General features: G+C 44.7%; 2 protein-coding genes across 2 annotated transcripts in view; both read right to left on the bottom strand.

Moving 5' to 3' along the window:
- Positions 1 to 32: 32 nt before the first annotated feature.
- On the bottom strand, positions 33 to 6,853 carry LOC135539714 (BTB/POZ domain-containing protein KCTD20-like). Its single transcript, XM_064965776.1, has 7 exons — positions 6,419 to 6,853; positions 4,612 to 4,780; positions 3,476 to 3,572; positions 3,209 to 3,329; positions 2,758 to 2,955; positions 2,418 to 2,528; positions 33 to 1,428 (listed from the first exon to the last, which is right to left on the bottom strand). The coding sequence occupies exons 2-7, from the start codon at positions 4,770 to 4,772 to the stop codon at positions 1,130 to 1,132; spliced, it is 987 nt and encodes a 328-aa protein (XP_064821848.1). The 5' UTR covers positions 4,773 to 4,780; positions 6,419 to 6,853; the 3' UTR covers positions 33 to 1,129.
- A 4,359-nt stretch (positions 6,854 to 11,212) lies between these two features.
- The window catches only part of LOC135539711 (dihydropyridine-sensitive L-type skeletal muscle calcium channel subunit alpha-1-like), a 31,333-nt gene continuing 19,010 nt past the window's right edge, over positions 11,213 to 23,535 (bottom strand). The window contains exons 15-42 of the mRNA XM_064965773.1: positions 23,396 to 23,465; positions 23,151 to 23,283; positions 22,724 to 22,853; positions 22,381 to 22,440; positions 21,987 to 22,093; positions 21,740 to 21,827; positions 21,407 to 21,514; positions 19,550 to 19,602; positions 19,197 to 19,343; positions 18,785 to 18,986; positions 18,518 to 18,676; positions 18,103 to 18,213; positions 17,665 to 17,748; positions 16,491 to 16,538; positions 16,049 to 16,201; positions 15,840 to 15,905; positions 15,666 to 15,757; positions 15,305 to 15,464; positions 15,028 to 15,155; positions 14,770 to 14,866; positions 14,558 to 14,660; positions 14,345 to 14,446; positions 14,106 to 14,236; positions 13,770 to 13,895; positions 13,541 to 13,618; positions 13,223 to 13,368; positions 12,911 to 13,097; positions 11,213 to 12,768 (exon numbers count right to left, since the gene is read on the bottom strand). Of these exons, the coding sequence (XP_064821845.1) occupies positions 12,541 to 12,768; positions 12,911 to 13,097; positions 13,223 to 13,368; positions 13,541 to 13,618; positions 13,770 to 13,895; positions 14,106 to 14,236; positions 14,345 to 14,446; positions 14,558 to 14,660; positions 14,770 to 14,866; positions 15,028 to 15,155; positions 15,305 to 15,464; positions 15,666 to 15,757; positions 15,840 to 15,905; positions 16,049 to 16,201; positions 16,491 to 16,538; positions 17,665 to 17,748; positions 18,103 to 18,213; positions 18,518 to 18,676; positions 18,785 to 18,986; positions 19,197 to 19,343; positions 19,550 to 19,602; positions 21,407 to 21,514; positions 21,740 to 21,827; positions 21,987 to 22,093; positions 22,381 to 22,440; positions 22,724 to 22,853; positions 23,151 to 23,283; positions 23,396 to 23,465 (3,297 nt within the window). The 3' untranslated portion in view covers positions 11,213 to 12,540. The remainder of the gene's footprint in view (positions 12,769 to 12,910; positions 13,098 to 13,222; positions 13,369 to 13,540; positions 13,619 to 13,769; positions 13,896 to 14,105; positions 14,237 to 14,344; positions 14,447 to 14,557; positions 14,661 to 14,769; positions 14,867 to 15,027; positions 15,156 to 15,304; positions 15,465 to 15,665; positions 15,758 to 15,839; positions 15,906 to 16,048; positions 16,202 to 16,490; positions 16,539 to 17,664; positions 17,749 to 18,102; positions 18,214 to 18,517; positions 18,677 to 18,784; positions 18,987 to 19,196; positions 19,344 to 19,549; positions 19,603 to 21,406; positions 21,515 to 21,739; positions 21,828 to 21,986; positions 22,094 to 22,380; positions 22,441 to 22,723; positions 22,854 to 23,150; positions 23,284 to 23,395; positions 23,466 to 23,535) is intronic.

The raw sequence follows: 23,535 nt of genomic DNA, 5'->3' as shown, positions 1-23,535 counted from the left end.
CTGGGGCATGCTGTCGTTTCTTTTTTATGCCTTTGTCAGCATGGCCATCTTTTCTATGAGATGTTGACCTGAGGTTTGATTTATCAGAACACAAAATCCTGAAGCTAGCTATGCCATCAATCATTTTATTTTGGTTTCCCGTGCAGCTGCAACAATTACTTGAACCAATTCTTTGAACAAAAACGATGGAAATACTTTAAACAATAATATTAACTGAAACCTTTATATAAATGTACAAAGCATATAAAATGTAATCTGTCGTAAAAGAAAAAAAAAGAGCACACCACACACACACACACACACACATTCTAAATGAGGAAACACTAGATATACTCTGGTAGGGTCTAGTTATCTACTGTAAACATCCTCCTTGTCCAAATCCATGTGTGTATGTGTGTGTGTGTGTACATGTCTGTGTTTCATGCGCATCTGTTTCTGTATGCATACATGGGTTGGACTGCATGGTCATGGAGGTTTGTTTGAGTGTGTCTGTAAACTCACACATCCTGAGTGGAAGACAGGCTGACGTGGTAACTGATGACGGCCTCGGGTAGAAGTTGCCCCAAAACACAGATCTAGGACTAGATTCTTTCAGATCAGCGCTTGCTGATACCAGCATTGAGGTCAGAGGAGGAACTGCATTAGAGCTGTCAAATCAACAGGCACTCCCAGCGTTATACCTAAAGCGGACATTGCCATTGGCTGCATGGATTCGCATTAACAGAAATCTCATGCAGCCCTGTTTACAAGTTAGAATACTGGAATGTGAGATGTAATCTCCCCCTCGATTAGGCTGATAAAAATCCTCATTATTTTGTTTAATGAATTTGAGCGTCATTATTTCTTTATAGCCTACACATTCTCGGTCTGAACTTCTAAACCAAGTGGGACGGTGTGGCTTCATGAGATCACCAGAGCATCTGCTCACTGATTTGACAGCTCCAACCCAGTTCCATCTCCGACACTCCAAAACATCAGCTACGCGGGTGTCGTCTATCGCTGGTTAATGCTTGATCTGATTGAATCTAGGCCCTAGTATCAGCGCAACCTTAACCTTGCCAAACCCTGACCTTAACCAATAGGGGAACAAACAAAAAACCTAAACCCAAGGTCAACTTCTACCCTCTCCTCAACTGTCATTGATGGGTGGGGGTGGGGCCTGAGACTGGGGGCGGGGATCAGGGCTGATCAGCCTATCCAGCTCATCGACCTGCGGGTTGGGTGTGGCTGCGGGTCGTGTTGACTCCCCCAGAGAGGTGATGAGGTTGGGGACACTCTTGCTCCTGACGCACTGGAAGTCCACGTGTCGACTCTTCCCTTCCTCCTTCTCCCAGGACAGCTGGATGAAGGGCCGCTGCACGTAGTTATAGATGACCTCTGACCTCCCACCGGGACGGCGCTTCACCTTCTCCTTACAGGTAGGGTACCCTGGGATACATGAGGACCAGACGCACATCATGTTCAGTATCTCTGTAGGGTTTGCGGATTTGAGAGAAGCAAAATGTAGCCTATGGCATTGGAAGACTTGGGGCTAGATTCAATAAGTATTCCGGAAGATTTGTGTTATAGCGCAATTTAAATGTAAATGTAATTTTCGATTGAGACGACATATCCCACTGGGCACAGACGTCAGTTCAACGTCTAGTTTAAATACGGTTGAGTTGTCAACTAACGTGAATTCAACGTGAAATCAACAAACAATTTCACCATGTCATTGGATTTAGGTTTAGGTTAAAAGTAGGTTAAAAGTAGAAACGTTGATGACTTTTTGCAAACCCAATCAGTTTTCCACACTGATTCAACATCATCACATAACATATATTGTTTTATTGAAATAACGTGGAAACAGCTTTGATTCAACCATTTTTTCCCCAGTGGGATGCAGCGTGTAATAAAAAGGCGGAACATAGTCTTTAAATTTCAATCTAGCTATAGACGGGTTGGTTGCTACCATTGTTGACAACATGCCATCTATATTTGGTCTCCAATGCATATTGAAAATACATTTTCACAATGAGCACTTGTTGCTTCTTAAATGCATCGTTACAGTCGTTGGTTAGCTAGCTAGCAAATGTTTTGCCATATTAGCATTGACATAAAATCAGACAAAACACCTCAAAACAAGACATGATATCAATAACAAGATGAAACGTGCCACTTAAGATTCCCCTCAATGTTACTAGCTATCATGCCATCCAGAATCCCAACAAAACATGGACTCCGTCCCCATTAAAACACGTGCATCATTTTCATCTGCTAACACATATATAGCATGGATCTTCCGCGATACGGATTGAATCTATGCCTTAGATTTATTATACCTATTTGTTTCTTTCAGATATTCACACACCTAAGAAGAGGCTGGGAGAAGAGGCTGAGGGCTAGCGGGTTGATTTGGGACATGGTAACGGACTCACCCTCAATGCCGATGCGAATGTTTTTCAGTCCTCTCTCCTTTAACAGTGCTTTGGCCACATCTCTGTTCTCTATGTACTTGAAGAAGCGGTAGAGCTTGGTGCTGTACAGAACTGGGCACATTGAAGAGAGAGAGAGAACAGGAAATAATATCGAACAAAGTGCTCACTCCAAAATGATTCAGAATTATTTTCCAAAAAAGGTTGGGGCACGAGATTCTAAAAAATCTAAAGTATAGAAAATGAAACAAACAGCACTGTCCAAAAGATAAATGTCCATGATTTATTTTATTAATAATGTCTGATTCATTATAATTAAGGTCTAGGTCACTAGGTCACTTACTCTGTGAGTACTCCTCTCCCATGGGTGGAGGGTTGTCATGGTCCCAATCCACTATGTCATCATCTGTGAGAACTACGATGTGACACTCCCTCTCCCCCTCCTGAGCACTGGACACCATCACCGGGACAACTAGCTCCTCTAGGAAGACATCAAACTGACGCTTTGCACCGTCGTTGGACAGCTCATGCAGCAATGCACCTGAGACAGGAAAGAATGGTCACACCATTTGAACTATGACCTCTGATTTGACATCATAGTCTCTTGTACATGGCAAAATGTATATTTCAATAGTAAAAATTCAAGATGAAGAAGACTCAGCAATTAGGAAGAGGTTTTGAAAAGTGGTTTAACTTCATTCTGAAAACTGTGCATGCAACAATTGCAAAACATTAGTCAACGTTTCGGTTTTGAACAGACCCCTGGTCAGACACGGTGTGACTGTGCTACTCACTGAGGTCTCGGCACCTGACGGTACTGTAGTCAAAGTTAATACAGAGGTAGTCACACGCTTCTCTGAGCTCAGACACTGACACCCCCTCTGGACACTGCAGGATACCCCCTTTGTAAAAGTCCTGCGAGAGAGGGAGAGAGAATGAGAGAGAGAGAGTCAAGGGACAGAGAGGAAGAGGGGGGAGAGAGAAACACAGTAGGTTTGTTTAGGTAAGGGAAGATATAAGCAATTTCATAATTCAGGGGAACTATTTTAAGTGAAACACACCAGGACGACTTTGAATATGCTGGCTCCGATTCCCTCAGCGATCTCATACTCTCCCTTGGCGTTTGGCCGGGTGAAGTGACGGGCAGGACCAAACATCCTGAGAATTCAAATGTGTTATTTATTTATTAAATTATAATAAATGTCCTCACAATATGCATTTCTGAGTTTAGTGCATGTTGAAAGCCTTGTCTGTGTAGATTTCCAGTTACCATTCAAGTCTTATTTCCTTTCCTTAGTACAGTGTTGTCACACCCTGATCTGTTTCACCTGTCTTTGTGCTTGTCTCCACCCCCCCTTCCAGGTTTCACCCATCTTCCTCATTATCCCCAGTGTATTTATACCTGTGTTCTCTGTTTGTCTGTTGCAAGTTCGTTTTGTTTCGTGAAACCCACCAGTGTTTGTTCCCCTGCCCCTGTCTGTTCTTGCTCCTGTTTTCGAGTCCTTTCCGGTTTTGACCATTCTGCCTCCCCTGTACCTGAGCCTGCCTGCCGTTCTATACCTTGCCCCATCTCACTGGATTATTGACCCCTGCCTGCGCTGACCCTGAGACTGCCTGCCGTTCTGGACCTTTTGCAGCCTCTCTGGATTACTGACCTCTACCTATCTTTGACCTGTCGTTTGCCTGCCCCTGTACTATAAATAAACGTTTGTTTCTTCAACACTGTCTGCATCTGGGTCACACCTGAAACCTGATAAGTGTAACTTGTCAGAATCATAACAATGCCTCCATTGTGTATGCGAGAGAAGGCGTTAATGAGAGGAATATTCCTGGGTAATATTTGACTAATCTCAGATTATTAGCCAGACTAACCCAAATGACCAATGGGTCAGAGTAAACATCACTCTCTGAGACTAGAAACAAACCACTCTGAAATGATTCCTGAGGGATTAGGGTTTTGTTTGTGTTTCTTCTTTATCTTTCCCTGGTCTAATAATAGGCTGTACTACTGTATTGGACACAGTGGTGATCCACGCTTGCCTGATGACTATCCTGGCCTGAGACTTGAAGACTTGCGCTAAGGCTTTGGCTGATTTAGGTCAGTGGGCTAGCACAATCTTGTGAGAGTATGTTACACTATAATAAAAGAGTCTAAATCTGACACACAGATTGTGATGCTTAGGGGTCTGGACCTTACCTCCCCAGCATGGTGTCAGGGTGGGCGGTGAACAGGGCGGGGTCCACCACAAAGTGAGTCCCGTCCACCATCAGGGTCACCCGCTCATGGGGGAGGCGAGACAGGGGAGACAGGTTCTTCTCACCCCTCCCCTCACGTTGGAAGTCTGGACGTGCTGCCATGTCAATGTCTGGGGGAGAACAAGTGCCATCACAGTTGACCTCATGGATTTACATTTGTGCCAGAGATATCCAACAAATATGTCAACTGACAAATGTGGCCAAAACCATCAGGCAGTGAGGGCACTGACCCTGACATGGCTTTATCCCCCATTACTCCAACACGGACATATCAGGGTTCGACGGAAACAAAGGTGGGCTGGAGCAAAGACCTTCGCTACTGTACTGTCGGTCTAGTTGACGGTAAGGGGTCAGACAACTAGTAGTATACAGGCCTTCAAAACCGGCCGTCCCACTGAGTCAGTGAGTCTATTAGCCTGGTGCCCTGGACCCATCTGCTACTGTCAGCCTCCTCACTAAGCCCCGAGAGGAGGAGGAGATTACTGCAGTAGCGTACCGTAGCTGCACAGTAACATGCTAGCTTTTCCAACGTCACCACTTCTCCCAGTTATCTGGACTGGGATTGAGACAGACAGCAGCAGGAGGGGTCATGGGAATAACTGTAGAGTGATGAAGTCGACAACAGTGGCCACAATACTCTCTGTCTTACATACAGTATCTGCTTGGGTCTCTGACATTGAAGATTGTTTTGCTATTAACAAACCTGGGATTCATCTCCCACCAATAGGGCAGTGACATCCCTCCTGCACTTAAACTTGGTATTCAGCTGAGACAACATAAATAAAGAATTATATACAGAAGTGTAATGTGAGAGGACAAAGAGTAGGTATTATTCCAGTGGAAGGAGAGAACTTGTTATTATTTTTATTTAACCTTTATTTAACTAGGCAAGTCAGTTAAGAAGAAATTCTTATTTAATGACAGCCTACCGGGGAACAGTGGGTTAACTGCCTTGTTCATGGGCAGAAAGACCGATTTTCACCTCGTCAGCTCAGGGATTCGATCCAGCAAACTTTCCGGTTGCTGGCCCAAGGCTCTAACCACCTGCCGCCCAATTAGAACCTGTCTAATGAGAATGACCATTAGACAGGTCGTAAGCTATGTTCATTTAGCTTTTCAAAGTAAAATAGATTTAGTAAAAGGGCAATTCGTTAAAGGGTAATTAATGCGTGGGTTATTCTACTGGTATAACACCTGCGTTGTAACAATGGTCTTCAACGGTGTGCAGTGCACAGCATTCTATTGTAGCCAACAGGTGGAAGACAGACAGGTTCTAATGTAACACAATGAGGAAAAGGGTTTGATGGGATGCAAATTCTAACAACTGTTGAGGAGAGCTGATAATATTAACACTGCACTGTAACATAACTGGTAGCCTAAGCCCAAAATCAAGATATATGGTAGGCTACCCCAACCCATACCGTATAGCCCCAACCACATCAACAATTCAGTATTTGTCTAGCTAATAAACAGCACTGACTATTTTATTCAGTCTGCGTCCAGGGTGTAGACAATTTTCACCGTATCCGTCCCTGCTGATTTGAGATTTGACAGCGCTACGAATTACGCTGCGCCACATGTCTGGAGCTTACGTGCCCGTTTCACGGTCTGCATACGTCATAACATAAATACAGAGCTGTATTTTAAAATGCCATAATAACATTCAGATACAGTTGCAGACATATTACCAGAACATAAGCTATAGGCGACGGAGACCACCAGACAACGACTAACCACCACTGCCTTACCAGAACGTCTGAGTGAAAACGGCTGTTCTCTGTAACCGGTCTGTCACGCGAATGATGGACCCGATGCCAAGTGCCAGAGCGCGGGGTGCAGGAATATGGGTTTACCGAAAGCGCCCCAGCCCATACGGTGACAGAGGATCAGTGCTCTCAAATCCAATTACTCCCGGTGTAGAGATCCAGAGACTCTCGTAAGAGAATTCCCAATCCGTTTGTTTCAACGCGCAGAATTGCTACTGTGTATCTACCTTTCCTTAACTGTCCCCTACCATATATCTCCAATAATGTGACGGGGGGGTGGGAACTATTTTCACTTCATAAAGTCATATTTATTGGTATGGTTTAGAGAAACATTATTGAAACAAATAAACAGAGAGAAAATAATAAAATGTCTCAAATAATGTTATCTGACCGTAAGGCGCTACAGAGGGTGGTGCTTTACGGCCCAGCACATGACTGGGGCCAAGCTTCCTGCCATCCAGGACCTATATAATAGGCGGTGTCAGACAGAGGAAGGCCCATAAAAGTGTCAGAGTCTCCAGTCACCCAAGTCATAGACTGTTTTCTCTGCTACCGCACGACAAGCGGTACCGGAGCACTAAGTCTCGGACCAAAATACTCCTTAACAGCTTCTACCCCCAAGCCATAAAACTGCTGAACAATTAATCAAATGGCCACCGGAGTATTACATTTACCCCCTCCATATGTTTTGAACACTGCTGCTACTCGCTGTTTATTAGCTATGCAAAGTCACTTCACCCCTACCTACAAAAAATTCCCTCAACTAACCTGAACCCCCCCACACTGACTCGGTACCGGTACCCCCTATATATAGCCTCGTTATGATAAAAACATGACGGCAGTACAGACATGACCCACCTTTTAGTAAAATCAAGTATAGGGAGTGGCGACCAGTCATTCAGGGCAGCTCATTTTTGCAACAAAAAAAAGGGGGGGGGGGTTGCCTGTTTTGCATGTCATTTTGGCATTAATACGTGTCACATATCAGTTTGCAAACAATGTAAAAAAAATATATATATAATTGAGTTCATAAAGCCGTATACAAACATGGTCTCTTTTTTTGTTTTCTTGAGTAATGCAGCTCCAAAATACAGGTGTTTCAGCCTAATTCAGTGCTTTCTGGGGTGGTGGGGCAAGCCAGCAGAAAATATGGAGCGCTGCGCTGTAAATCCAGCCTCTTTCTAGAGCTACGACCTATAGATCAATGACATAATCGTGATTCAACCTTGTTTTTCTCAGAGTTCCCAGTTGTTTTGAAAGCACCATAAATCCAAAGAATGCCAGACTTTGATGACAAAATTTGCCCACAAAGGACCGCCACACCATGTTCAAGTGAGCACAGCACACCAAGGTGAGTCCTGCTGTAAGCTGCTGTAACAGTATAACTTTAGACCGTTCCCTCGCCCATACCCGGGTGCGAACCAGGGATCCTCTGCACACATCAACAACAGTCACCCACAAAGCATCGTTACACATAGCTCCACAAAAGCTGCGGGAACCACTACTTCAAGGTCTCAGAGCAAGTGACGTCACCGATTGAAATGCTATTTAGCATGCATCACCGCTAACTAGCTAGCCGTTTCACATCAGTTACACTCACCCCCCTTTTGACCTCCTCCTTTTTCCGCAGCAACCAGTGATCCGGGTCACGGCACCAATGTAACAGTATAACTTTAGACCGTCCCCTCGCCCATACCCGGGCGCAAACCAGGGACCCTCTGCACACATCAACAACAGTCACCCACGAAGCATCGTTACCCATCGCTCCACAAAAGCCTTGCAGAGAATGGGGAACCACTACTTCAAGGTCTCAGAGCAAGTGACGTCACCGATTGAAACGCTATTTAGCGTGCATCACCGCTAACTAGCGAGCCGTTTCACATCCGTTACACTGCTGCATAAATTATGTAAAATACCAGGGAGATATGTATACTGTAGCTAAGAAAGTAATACTAAGTAAATGTTGTGTAGTAAGGTGTTAGTAGCCCATGCGCCTCACCCAAATAATTTGGTCTATTTACCCCTTTTAATTTCGCCAACTGTTCTGACTTGGTGTTCAGGGAGAACACTGTAAGAACGGCAGATGTTCTGAATTCTGTCGCTGTACATTTCGAAAGTGCTAAACAAATAGTTATATTGACTACGCCTGTCCTAACTCGCTCATTAATGTCTTAATCGAAATGACAGATTGCATCTTATAGAGCGTTGGGCTAGTAACCGAAAGGTTGAAAGTTCAATTCCCGAGCTGACAAGATACAAATCTGCCGTTCTGCCCCTGAACATGGCAGTTAACCCACTGTTCCTAGGCTGTCATTGAAAATAAGAATTTGTTCTTAACTAACTTGCCTAGTTAAAAAAATATATTTAAAAATCTGCTTGTCTTCCCCTTTATGCCATAGTTTGTACATCTCACTTGTCATTAGAAACCACATTTGTTTAAGCAAGTCAGCCATATCAGCTAAATGAGGCTGAATGAACTGTTTCGCTGCCAGACAAGGCTCCGCTGATAGCCAGGTGTAGCAGTTATAAGATGTTGGGACTGCTTGTTGGGACAGCTTTATGTAGGCCGTTTGTGGGCACCGTTTGTTACTGTTATAGAGCAATTAATCTATTGTTTAGTCTTGTGGATTTGCTAGCATATATCCTACTTGTATTGTTTTTTTGCCCCATCAAGAGTTACATGCTAAAATCACCACTGAGTATAGGCTACACATTATACACATTACACACCTTTACTTTGTTTAAAAGGCCCGTGGGAACACCAGATTATATCATTCAAAACTTATTGAGATGCAAATGTTATTTTATCTTCTTTTTTGCCTTCATCACACTACGGCTATTTTATTTTGCCTCTATTTAACCAAATTACAGATGAATCATTAAAAAGACAATACCACTCACTACCTCTTGAAATACAACCTAATCACTTTTAAGCTTTTAAAAGGGACAATCTGTGATTGCTATATGCATGTGTGGACTTTCTAACAAATGATATACATATTAATACTTGAAGAATATAACTTATAAATGCCTTATTAACCCTACCCGACCCAAATTACAAGATTGTTTTACTCCAATGCTGGAGTAAACAAACGCTGTACCTTCAAAACATTCTTACAACTATATTTGTTGATATCATGGAGCTCCTATAGAGCTCCATTTTTTATGGAATGGTCTGCCTACCCATGTGTGAGAGGCAGACTTGGTCTCAACCTTTAAGTCTTTATTGAAGACTCATCTCTTCAGTAGGTCCTATAATTGAGTGTAGTCTGGCCCAGGAGTGTGAAGGTGAACGGAAAGGCACCTTGCTGTCTCTGCCTGGCCGGTTCCCCTCTCTCCACTGGGATTCTCTGCCTCTAACCCTATTACAGAGGCTGAGTCACTGGCTTACTGGTGCTCTTCCATGCCGTCCCTAGGAGAGGTGCGTCACTTGAGTGGGTTGAGTCACTGACATGATCTTCCTGTCTGGGTTGGCGCCCCCCCCTTGGGTTGTGCCGTGGCGGAGATCTTTGTGGGCTATACTCTGCCTTGTCTCAGGATGGTAAATTGGTGGTTGAAGTGATCCTTCTAGTGGTGTGGTGGCTGTGCTTTGGCAAAGTGGGTGGGTTTATATCCTGCCTGTTTGGCTCTGTCCGGCGGTTTCGTCGGATGGGGCCATAGTGTCTCCGACCCCTCCTGTCTCTGCCTCCAGTATTTATGCTGCAATAGTTTACATGTCGGGGGGATAGGGTCAGTCTATTATATCTGGAGTATTTCTCCTGTCTTATCCGGTGTCCTGTGTGAATTTAAGTATGCTCTTTCTCTCTTTCTTTCTCTCTTTCTCTCTCTCTCGGAGGACCTGAGCCCTAGAACCATGCCTCAGGACTACCTGGCCTGATGACTCCTTGCTGTCCCCAGTCCACCTGGCCATGCTGCTGCTCCTGTTTCAACTGTTCTGCCTGCGGCTATGGAACCCTGACCTGTTACCTGACATGCTACCTGTCCCAGACCTGCTGTTTTCAACTCTCTAGAGACAGGAGGAGAGGTAGAGTGAATGAATAGAGTGAATGATCAGCTATGAACCTGACCTGTTGCACCCTCGACATCCACTGTGATTATTATTATTTGACCCTGCTGGTCATCTTTGAACATCTTGGCCATGCTCTGTTATAATCTCCACCCGGCACAGCCAGAAGAGGACTGGCCACCCCTCATAGCCTGGTTCCTCTCTAGGTTTCTTCCTAGGATCTGGCCTTTCTAGGGAGTTTTCCCTAGCCACCGTTTGCTGTTTGGGGTTTTAGGCTGGGTTTCTGTGCAGCACTTTGAGATATCAGCTGATGTAAGAAGTGCTTTATAAACACTTTTGATATGATTTGATTTGATGGTCAGTCTGGCAGGTAGCCTAGCGGTTGAGAGGGTTGGGCCAGTAACCGAAAGGTTGCTGTTTCGAATCCCAAAGCGAGCAAGGTGAAAAAAATCTGCCCTTGAGCAAGGCATTTAACCCCCAACAATGTTGATTGAGGCAGCCCACGCACCTCTCTGATTCAGAGTGGTTGGGTTAAATGCCAAAGACACATTTCGGGTTGAATGCATTTAGTTGCACAATTTACTAGGTATTCCCTCTAATCCATAGTTCTGTCTATGAATTTGAGAGTGGTTACATTTCTCCAGCCCCATCCCTCAGCCGTTTACCAAAACAGGGGTGAGGTAGCTGCTCTGTTATTGTTTGAACTGAAGATAGTCACTTTAAATACTTAAACAACAATGAATTCAAAAATGTTGTACCAAATTGTTTTATTTAGAATTTATTTAGTTGGGGGAGGGGGGGGGGGTTACAGGTACGACAATTATTATTCTTTATAAGTAATCAAACATTTAATTTTCATAATAAAGGCTGTAGGTTTCAACCAAATCGCCCTACCTCAAAAAGAAAATAGAAGAACAGACAAAATGCCATCTACAGGGAGGACTTTAAACCCTTTGTATACTATACCATAAGTTGTCCATGTCTCATACACACTGCTCACTAACCACAAATACAATCCCAACCATTGACCCTAACCTTACTCTTCATCCTAACCTCGTCTTTAACCACATCCTCTTATTTGCACTTCTACATTCTACAGTAGCATGGCCAGCTGGTGACTACCCTACACCACAAGGCTTTTCTCCCATGTTACACTGCATGGTCATCCTCTCCGTGCTGGAGATGATGTACATTTTTGAGATATGGGATTTTATAGCAAAAAAAAGTCCAGGCATTGTGAATACATGTTGATATGTGGAGATCTGTACAGAATGTGTGTATCTTGAACATGCCCGTTAGCTTTGTCAACACAGCTTACATCCTGAGATGGTCCTAATATGGACACCGTATATACATGATCCAGCCCAGAGACATCCTGACCCAGCTATGTCTTGCCTTGTCGCCATGACAGAATTCAAAGAATGTCCCCTGAAAAGTAACGTCCGGACCCTGCAAGAATACTTAGAAAACACAACCTTCCCTTCCTCTTTGAGCTAATCACTCAGACAACCGTATTCAGTACATACCCAACTACAGGTGCATTATTGATTACTTCAAGGATGGAGGGAAAGACACTAGTTTTTAAACAGGGCCTATGTTTTATGCAAGCAAAACTTCCTTAAGTTGAGACTCGAGAACATGTTTAATCGGGACGACGGGATGTTCACCTGAACTCAACTCAAAGTATGTCCGAACAGGAGCCTGTTCTGTGAACATAACATGGTAAAGAAATGTTCACATATCGTAAGTCTGCTCTCTTCCGGGGAAAGTCTTTATATCAACCAAGAGAGAAATCATCCAAAGTCAGAATATCACGACAACACTGGATTCATAAAGCCTGCTTAAGCAATCAGATGATATCACTCGCTATGAAAAGCACCCAATGAGGCAGCTTGATTTGGCCTCATGACGATTTTTCTTGAGTGATGGTCGGGGGAACGGAACATAATTACAAATCATTTGTAGACTGCAATTTGACTGCAAGAAGCCAAAACAGATATCATATTTGACTAAAGCATAATAATTTCAAACCTTGCTTACATTTTAACATATTCACGTGTCTCTTTATTATGCTGCTACGCCAGACAGACCTATTGGCCTACACAACATCCCTGGGTGTTGTTGATTGGTTGGCCTTTCTCTGTGATCTGCGAGGGGGCCTGATTGGACGTGTGACAACGCTCCCTCTGCGACCATTCATAAGCTCAGTGGCGGAACTTTCCATGTCCACAGGGTCAAAGTTCAACGCTTCAGCCATTTCCCGTTTCGTCACCGACACAAAACGAGGGTCCCTGGCCAAGCTCTCAAACCCACCGTTTATCAAGACCTAACAGAAGTGAAAGACATGAGAAGAGAGAGAATGACTCTGTCTGATTCAAAATGAGTTTTGATCAGTGTTCCATGTCAATGTCATTAATACAATATGAATTCAGTATGTACGAAATGCAGTGTCTGGTCTCTCCACTCACCTCCTGTATAAGTGTATCGAAGGCGCTTTCTGGGCCCTGGACCTGCTGGAGGCTGAGCGGCTCTCTGTGGGGCTCAGCGTCCTGCCTGGGTCCAGCTACTATCTGCAGCTGCCAGTCTCTGTCTGGGGGACTTCTGCTGGTTGAGATGGTATAGACCTGAACTCGGTCATATGTCCCACAAGAAAAGCTACAGAAGGACAAAGAATCAGCTTGTTAACCCCTTGCTTTATTACTATGTAGTGTGACCTCTCAGCTAAGGAAAACAAACACACAAAACACACAAAATGACCACTCACACACACACACACTCACCTCTCCCCGGCATTGTTGTTGACATTGTTGTTATTGGTTTTGTTAGGCGTTGAGGGGAAGAAGTCCTCGTTTGCATGGTAGGCAGGTGAACTGGTAGCCTCCCCGTCGTCTGATCTGCTCATCTGCAGGGGCCGCTGGCTGGTCACCTGCATGGAGACACAGACAGGTGAGTTACCTCCATCGGGACAGGAGTTTTTCCTGTCGACATGATCTGGAAAAACTCAGGGTCCATACCATGTAAAGCACTTTGAGTCCGAAGAAGGTTACATTACACTGTAAGTGTTAATACTGAAATGGTTGAAATGATGAAATGATGACCTGTGTAGCGTTAGGGTCACGGGTTCCTTCCTCCATGGTGAAGGAATCAACGTGGTTCCCAAACAGACCGCCCGCCCGCTGGGAGGATGAAAGGAACAACATTTCACAATAGAGAGGAGTTTTATTCTCTTTCTTCTCACCCTCAACTTGTCCTCCCTCCTCTCTTTCCGCCTCACTCACTTTCTCCCCACGCTCCTCTCTTTCCCCCCCACTCCCTCTCTCCTCTTACCCTGAAGATACCCTCCTCCGCTGCGTCCTCCATGGCTCTGTCCATCTCCTCCTCGTTCATCAGGTCTCCGGAGATGGCTCTCTGCAGCTCTGGAGCCTCCTCCTCCTCAATGCTCCTCAGACCTGCCTGGAAGATAGATAGAGAGAGCGAGAGAGCGAGAGAGAGAGCGCGAGAGAGCGAGAGAGAGAGAGAGAGAACGAGAGAGAGATGGTGAGGGGATACCAATTAAGACTTGTTAGATAATTCATAAAAAGTTTAGATGACATTTATATTCCAGGTCATTAAGATAACTAGAAGGTATGCAATTATCAAATTCTGACGTGGCTAAGGTCTCACCTGTATCTCATTCTTGGCGTTCTTCTTGGTGGGGCGGAAGCCATAGTACTCCTCCTGTCTCTTCTTCAACTTCCTGAAGTAGTCCTGGATCAGGAAGGTGGCGTAGAACTTCCCCACGGTCACCTCATCATCTGACACACACACAAACACACACCCATAAAAAAATGGCAGCAAATTAGAATGAACGGCTTGTTGTTGGACCATAAAGTTGAGGATTACGATAGAATGTTTGAACTCACCTCCGATTGGTGGGATGACCTGGTCCAGCAGCTTCATACTGGTGCGTTTCCAGATCTTCTTGATGATGGCCCTCAGCTCCTCATTGGCCTTCTCAAAGTTGCCTGACCAATGAGACAGCAACAGTGAGGCCGGGGATATTAATACACCACTTTCAATTGGACCAGTCACTGACTACAGTACTCTGTAATTGACTGACACACACACACAAACACCTTCAGTCTTGATCTTCAGTGCGGTCCTGACCAGTGCGAACAGCGTAGCGTTAAAGGTGACCGTTCCGTCACTGTTGAGTGGCATGTTCATGGACACCAGTCTCTACAGGCAGAATCAATAAAGACATTTAAAAAAAGGTGTCTGCTGCCTTAATAGATATGTTAAATTAACACATACAATAATTGAACAGATTCCCTCCTGTATCTCTCACCTTGCAGGCTACTCTATGGGGGCAGAACTTTCCAAAACCCAGAGGAGGCTGGATCCTACGGAGCAGAGTCACCACGTCCAGGTGCTTAATACGCCCCCTGCAGAACAGGAGGGGAAACAACAGCTACTGTAAATAATCTAACTGCAGTACACTGATAATAGGATAAAAAGACGAGTCATAAGATAAACCTGTAAGCCCCATTTATACCGTCCATATATAGTAAATTAAGGGGCAACAAACACACACACACACACTTACGTGGCCTCTGGGTCGTACTCTGCCCAGATCTTCCTGAACTCGTCCAGGTGATGAGGACCCAGGATGGACCAATCACGTGTAAGGTAGTCAAAGTTGTCCATGATGACCGCCACAAACAGGTTGATGATCTGTGGAGGACAACAGCATCATATGTGTGTGTGTGTGTGTGTGTGTGTGTGTGTGTGTGTGTGTGTGTGTGTGTGTGTGTGTGTGTGTGAATGTATGTCTCAGCATGCAAATGTGTGTATATGTGTATGCATGTGTGTGTGTCATTCACCAGGAAGGCACAGAGCATGTAGAAGCTCATGAAGTAGATGATGGCGAAGCTGGCTCCACAGGTCATCTCCTCCCCAGGCAGGTAGTCTGACTTAGGGTCACACCTCTTCCCATACAGACACGCCAACATTACTTCCTGCCACGCCTCACCTGTCGCACACCTGGAGCGAGAGAGAGAGAGGGGTGAGGGATAGAAAGAGCGAGAGATAGTGAGAGGGAGGAAGCAGGAGAGAGGGGAAGGGGGAGAGAGAGGGGTATGAAGAGGGAGAGAGGGGGTAGTGGATAGAGAGACAGTACAACTTGCAAAGGCAATGGAAGAAAATGGAAACAGAGTTAGTGGACTGATGGATCAGATCACCCACCTAAAGAGCAGCAGCACAGCATGGGGGAACGTCTGGAAGTTATTGTTCCTGTTGATGTACGTCCCGTCTATTAGCGCTATCTTACCAAATATCTGCAGGAGACACACACATACATCTCATCTGAGAGTGCTGTACGTGTGTGTGTGTGTATGTGTGTGTGTGTGTGTCCAATACCTGCATCCCAACCACAGCATAGATGAAGAACAGCATGAGGATGAGCAGGGCGACGTAGGGCAGGGCCTGCAGCACAACAACCAATTACATAGTCAGACACTGTCCAATCAAATCCTGAGACTTGTGAAAGGCAAAGAAATGTGAATCTTACAGAATGAGACTTGTGAATCTTACAGAATGAAAGGCAAAGAAACAGAGTGAACTCTGACCTGTAAGGACTTGATGAAGGTCCACAGAAGGTTCCGGATCCCTTCAGAACGGTTTAGCAGTTTCACCAGACGCATCACACGGAACAGTCGGAAGAAAGTGATTGACACACGGGCATTTTCAGAATCTGCTATCGCTTGCATTGGGTTCACCTCCTGAAGGCACCAAAGAAATAAACAGCTGAAAATGCTTCTTGTCCTGGATTTTACTGAGACTGAAGATCAAATCAAATCAAATTCTATTGGTCACATGCACACATTTAGCCGATGTTATTTGTGGGTGTAGCGAAATGCTTGTGTTCCTAGCTCCAACAGTTTAGTAGTATCTAACAATTTGCAACGCAATGTCTGGTACAATGAATAAACAATGCTAACGCAGAGTTTTATGCAATGTTTCATGCGATTTCATGCAATGCTCTTTCAGTGTCTACGGGCAAATAATTACAGCGCAGCCGTGGAGACAGTACAGTCCTCCAGAGGAGGCCAGGGCTGCCTGTGAGGGGGAGAGACGGGAGACACAGGACGTGAAGTCAGACATGAAGTGACATCAGACCCAGGTGGTGGAACAGGAAGTGGCGAAAGGGGACAGGGCCAGCTTTGCGTGGGGCAAAGGTGGCAAAGGTGGAGGAGAAAATGGAGGACGAAAGACTGCAGTAAGGGGGAGAGAGAGGGAGAGAATGCATTTGAGCACAAAAAAAGGACAACGTTGTAATATACGACTGGATGACGGCTGAGGGGTGAAGATGTGAAAATGGTTGATGGGGTCTTCTGAAGGTTTACTGTAATGGCAACTTGAGTTAACATTATGTTTTCTAAAATTACGTTTACTTTTCCGAAGCGAAACATGTGAAATGCTGCTTTAAATCTAGAGCCTGACGCCAAACCTGTTGACTCAGTCCCTCGTACAGGAATCACAGTAAAAACCACAGAAGGATGTCAATCTCTTACTTACTAGTAGGAATGATTGACAGTTCGCTGGACACATGGTGGTGGGAGGTGAAACAAGGTGACAGCGGTTGTTTTCTGCCCTTAACAACTGATCTGGAATCAGCCCTCTCAGTCTCAAACAGTAAAAGCAATGAGGGAAATGACCAAACAGTTATTATGTTAGGGGCATAAAGTAACCAAGCAGACAGGGTGTGGTGTGGTGTTCAAGGCGTGGCAGGTGGGTGAGGAAAGCTCCAGCCACGTGCTGCAGGGCTTCAGGAGGATGGTGTGTTCGGGGGGTTGAGGGTGCAGCCGGGCAGAGGTGGGTGGTAGTGTGAGGGTTACCCCTTGGCGAATACTGACCGCATCCTCAGTGCTATTATTGGGGCCGAGTTCTGACAGGGGAGCCTGTCCTGAGTTTCTCTAAGTGGGTGGGGTGTCAGACAGGGGTGTAAACACAGTCCAGAAAGTCAGATGACAGGACAGAGCTTTTATTGTGAAATATCTGTAGATTTTCCTCAGCCTTATCAAAATGTGAAGACAAAAATGCACAGTGGGTCCACCTGAACTGTTTAGTAAACCTAAACATTTTAGGAACAGTGGGGATTGTGAGTATTACAGTACATAACATATTTCAGTACATAACAATACTTACATATTTCAGAATAACATTACGCAATGGCAATACTCACATCGACTTCACTCAGGATGACGTCAACGACGCTGCCGATGACGATGACAAAGTCAAAGACGTTCCAAGGGTCTCCAAAGTAACCCTAGGGGGAAGGAAAGATATTCATCACGTGTGTGTGTGTGTGTGTGTGTGTGTGTGTGTGTGTGTGTGTGTGTGTGTGTGTGTGTGTGTGTGTGTGTGTGTGTGTGTGTGTGTGTGTGTGTGTGTGTGTGTGTGTGTGTGTAAAAGGTATCTTAACCTACAGACACTCCAGCTCTGAACCTTGATGGTCATGAGTTTGAGAAGAGGGCAACACACAAAGAAGAAGTACGAAGTTGCTACTGTACATAACCACTGTGCTATTACCACTGTGCTATTATTCATTGTGATCCCACATAGACTTGCAAGGCATCTTGGGAAGTGTAGTGCATTCAGGACATGGTTATGGACCACTGACCTTAGCTTTGAAGGCCATGAGTTTGAGGACCATCTCCACAGTGAAGAGCACAGTGAAGATCACATTCAGCATGTCTGACAGGTCGGTCACATGGGTCGACTGGTTACAGTGCTGTGGGAGAAGAGAGAGGGGGAAGAGAAGAAGGAAATGAAAAAGGGAAGATATTTATTCATTAATATTATTTGATTTGTCATTTTCCAGGATGAAATCTCTTGAGATGCCCATCTTGTTTTCAAGGGTGTACCCCCCTCCCAAAAAAACAGACCTCCTAGGTATGGAGAAGGGATGGACATATGTAGTAGGAACATCTCGCAGGGGCCATCGTATTGATGTGACGCAGGAGAAGTCCTTTCAAAGAATCCCGTTTTAGTATTTGAAATGAGAAGGTTCCCTGAACCACCTCCAATAGTGTTACCTGCATCCCCAGACACATGGTGTTCAGCATGATGAGCAGGAACATCAGGTACTCAAAGTAGCAGGAGGTGACGATGTACCACACGTTGTACTGGTACGGGTTCTTAGGAATGTAGCAGCGCAGCGGCCGGGCTTTCAGGGCGTACTCGACACACGCACGCTGTCAGAGGGACGACAGGACACAGAGGGGTTACACACGGCTGTGTGTTAGAACAACAAACAAAACAGAGAGAGAGAGACACACACACACACACCCAGATACACACACCTGGTTCTTATCCAGCTCGCAGTTCTTGTACTCCTGCTCTCCCTGCTCCTGAAATGTAACGATGACGAAACCCACGAAAATGTTCATCATGAAGAAAGCGATGAGGATGAGGTAGACGATGAAGAAGATGGAGATGGCGATGCGGTTGTTGTACACCGGACCCACATCTTCCATGTTAGAGTCTATGGCCTTGTAGAGCAACCTACACACACACACACACACGCGCACGCACACACACACACACACACACACACACACACACACACACACACACACACACACACACACACACACACACACACACACACAGGCATTTGAGCAAGCATGACATACATTGTTATGTGTTCCATAGTACTTTACTAGGCATGCCATGTGATAGATACAAAATCCTAAGCTTCTATGTATGTCTCACTTTGGCCAGCCCTCGAAGGTGGAGACAGTGAAGAGAGCCAGCATGCCTTCGAGGATGTTGTCAAAGTTGAGCTCTGCATTGATCCATTCTCTCTTATGGATGGTCATCGGATGGATGGCACCTTCCTGGTACCTAATGTAGTTGCCCCTGAGAAGGAGAGAGCGAGGGAGGGAGAGAGAAAGAGAAAGAGATAAAGAAATAAAAAAATGAAAGAAATAAAGAGAACTGAGTGAAAGAGAGTACATGGGAGAGGAGAGTGTGGCAGAGAACGCAGGACTAATGTCATGCTCCATTCTGTACTTTCATGCAATGTTGTGTGCGAGGGAATAAACAATATCACTGCACTCTCTTACTTGCACTCCTCCTCTGTCATTTTGTCAGGATCTGTGCAGGCATAGAATTTGCCCTGCAGGGATGAACATGAACACATACATACAGAACATGAGCGAGAATATTAGCTTTGACTGTGTGTGGACTTCTGTTTTGATCATCAGGTGTATAAACGACCATACATCCCTAAAAATGACCATACATCCCTATAAATTACCATACATCCTTATAAATTACATCCCTATAAACTACCATACATCCCTATTAACTACCATACATCCTTATAAACTACCATGCATCCATATAAATTACCATGCATCCATATAAATGACCATATATCCCCATAATTTACCATACATCCCTATAAATTACCATACATTCCAAAAAATTGGCATACATCCTTATAAATTACCATACCAATGACCATACATCGCTATAAACTACCATAAATTCCTATAAACTACCATACATCCCAAAAACTACTATACATCCATATAAATTACCATACATCCCTATAAATTTCCATACATCCTTATAAATGACATCCCTATAAACTACAATACATCCATATAAACTACCATACATCCCTATAAACTACCATACTTCCCTATAAATTACCATACATCCCTATAAACTACCATGCATTCATTTAAATTACCATACATCCATATAAATTACAGTACATCCCTATAAATTACCACACATCCCTATAAATGACCATACATCGTTATAAACAACCTTTAATCCCTTTAAACAACCATACATCCCGATAAATTATCATACATCCCGATAAATTATCATACATCCCTATAAATTACCATACATCCTACCGATCCTTGACTTTCGCGATGTCATTTACTAAATAGCCTCCAACACTCTACTTGGATGCAGTCAATCGCAGTGCCAACCGTTTTGTCACCAATGCCCCATATACTACCCACCACTACAACATGTATGATCTCGTTGGCTGGTCCTCGCTACATATTCGTCACCAAACCCACTGGCTCCAGGTCATCTACAGGTCATCTATAAGTCTATGCTGGGTAAAGCTCCCCCTTATCTCAGTTTACTGGACACCATAGCAACACCCACCCATAGCACGCGCTCCAGCAGGTATATTTCACTGGTCATCCCCAAAGCCAAAACCTCCTTTGGTCGCCTTTCCTTCCAGTTTTCTGCTGCCAATGACTGGAACGAATTGCAAAAATAACTGAAATTGGAGACATATCTCCATCACTAACTTTCGGCATCAGCTGTCAGAGCAGCTTGCAGCTGTACACAGCCCATCTGTAAATAGCCCATCCAATCAACTACCTACCTTATCCACATATTTGTTTTTGTTTTTCTGCTCTTTTGCACCACAGTATTTCTACTTGCACATCCTCATCTGCACATATATCCCTCCAGTGTAAATTGCCACTATTGGCCTATTTATTGCCTTACCTCCTTATTTAATTTGCACTCAATGTGTACAGATTTTTCTATTGTGTTATTGACTGTACGTTTGTTTCTGTGTTGTTTTTGTCGCACTGCTTTGCTTTATTTGGCCAGGTAGCAGTTGTAAATGAGAACTTGTTCTCAACGGGCCTATCTGTTTAAATAAAGGTGAAATAAAAAATGAATAAAAATAAACAATGATAAATCCCTATAAATTACCATACATCCCTATAAACTACCATACATCCCTATAAACTACCATACATCCCTATAAACTACCATACATCCCTATAAACTACCACACATCCCTATAAACAACCATACATCCCTATAAATTACCATACATCCCTATAAATTACCATACATCCCTATAAATTACCATACATCCCTATAAATTACCATACATCCCTATAAATTACCATACATCCCTATCTAGAGCTCACCTTGAAGAGCTGGACTCCAATGCAGGCGAACATGAAGTCTAGCAGCATGGTGACCAGCACGATGTTGCCAATGGTTTTGATGGCCACAAAAACACACTGGACCACATGCTAGACCACAAGAGACAGCAGAAACCAGCCTATCAGACGGGTACTTCAGGACCAGAACTAGAAAAACATCTGGCTGCTGGGTTGGTCAAAGAGTTGCGTTTGGTGTGTTAGGTAATGGGAACATGTAAAAAAAAACTATGAGAATGTGAATATAGTGTCAGAGGAGCAGGTAAGGAGTAGTTTTGAGGGGTAGAAGTGAGGGGTAGAGAGCACAGGTAAGCTCACCTTGAGGCCCTTGGCCCTGTTGATGGCCCTTAGGGGCCTCAGCACCCTCAACACCCTGAGGATCTTCACCACAGAGATAGCACTGGACCTAGATAGGGCAGGCACCACATCTCACACTTGACTTGTCTATAGTCTGTATTTCTAGAGAGAGACACACTCATAACTGAAGCTACATCAAGCATTATGGAATAGATTCTGTTGTGCCACAGGATTTGAATGACATTATACATTCCCAGGGACTACTTACTCCATGAGCATGGAGAGGAGGGATACGCTGACCACAATCAGATCCAGGATATTAAAGGAGTTCCGACAGAAGGAGCCAGGGTGCATGATGGCGCCATATACGGTCATCTGGAGTAGAGGCGGAAGGATACTAAAGATGACGAGATTGGTTGAGACATAAACCCTCTCAAACCAACAAACAATTAACCCACATGAACTCACAGCTATATAGTTGAATAGGGCTGCGGTGCAGGTTAAAGTGGATGTAACATAATGTCGAGAGAGTTTGTCACATTACCAATGTACCATTGCTGCAGAAAAGGTGCATGTAAACATGTAAGACATGATCCAATTTAGAAAAGTGCCTTTCTAATCCAGTACAGCTACTAGTAGTGGAGCCGACAATGCCTGGTTACCTTGAGGACAACTTCCACAGTGAACACTGAGGTGAAGACCACATCAGCGGAGGCCAGCACCTACACAGGGGAAACAGGGCAACATGACAACGTGGGCGGATTAATTTCAGCCTAGTAGCGCGCCAGAGCTCTTTAGCAGAATCTCTAACGTGGTACTCCGTGCAGTCTTGCAGTCATGCTGCGTAGGTTAAAGACAGTGATGCCATGAAGCAGAGAAAACCCCTTTGTGTCAGTTATTTTGGTCAAAATTCCTTCCCTTTCGGCTTTACTGAAACAAATGCTTTTCCATCTGCAATAAGGAGGTGAATGATACAGCAGGCAGAGCACGCATGTCTGTGAGCACCTGGTTCCTGAAGGACATGGGGTCGATAGGGTCCTCGGCAGCCAGGGAGATGCTGCTGAGGAGGATGAAGAGGAGGATGATATTGGTGAAGGCGGTGGCGTTGATGATGCGGTGGCACAGCTTACGGATCCTGGAGGGGGACACCATTTACGTCACAGGAATTTAACTGCAGACACTGTTATGCAGAGTGACTGACAGCCAAGTAAGGAGGCTAAAACAACCACATAATGCCAACATCATAATGCATTCATTGTAGTCCATTCATCATCACCACCATCATCAGTACATTTTTGGTCATTTGGCAGATGGTCTTTTCCAGAGTGACCCCAAGTCAGTGGATTCAACTATAAGGCAGATAAACAACAACATATCATAGTCTTAGCAAGTACATCATCATCCCCATAATCATCACCATAATCATCATTACTTGTTATCAGAGCTAAAGATATAGAAGGAGCTGGCCTCTGGAATAGGCACCACCTCCTCCTTCAGCTGCAGGTCTGCCATTGGCCGTGGCCTCGGGGTGTCAGGGATATCAGGCTCCTCCTCCTCATCATCACCTGGATGAAAGAATGAACAGGAAACGTGCCACGTTCTAAATTCGGAGTTCTCTGAGATCCAGATTAGATTGACATGAATGTGCCTAGAGGTGTTTGAGCGAACGGGTTTTACCAGGGAAGTCAGCAGGCGGGAAGGGGTCCTTGATCTCGTTCACGTTGGACTCAAACTCGTCCACTCTCAGCTGTGACATAAACAAGCATTTTGATTAGAGTGGGGCCTGGGTTCAAATCCCACCGGTTATACTGACACCA

The sequence above is a fragment of the Oncorhynchus masou genome, chromosome 5, assembly GCF_036934945.1.
Source record: "Oncorhynchus masou masou isolate Uvic2021 chromosome 5, UVic_Omas_1.1, whole genome shotgun sequence".
Classification (NCBI taxonomy): Eukaryota; Metazoa; Chordata; class Actinopteri; order Salmoniformes; family Salmonidae; genus Oncorhynchus; species Oncorhynchus masou.
Note: the sequence above shows the minus strand (reverse complement) of the source record. Positions and strands in the feature narration are given on the sequence as shown.

Coding starts and splice junctions, on each gene's coding strand:
- LOC135539714 (XM_064965776.1), bottom strand. CDS start 4,772: ATGGCAGCACGTCCAGACTTCCAACGTGAGGGGAGGGGTGAGAAGAAC. Junction 3,573..4,611: donor CCTGACACCATGCTGGGGAG/GTAAGGTCCAGA, acceptor TTGAATTCTCAG/GATGTTTGGTCCTGCCCGTC. Junction 2,956..3,208: donor CGTCAGGTGCCGAGACCTCA/GTGAGTAGCACA, acceptor TTCCTGTCTCAG/GTGCATTGCTGCATGAGCTG.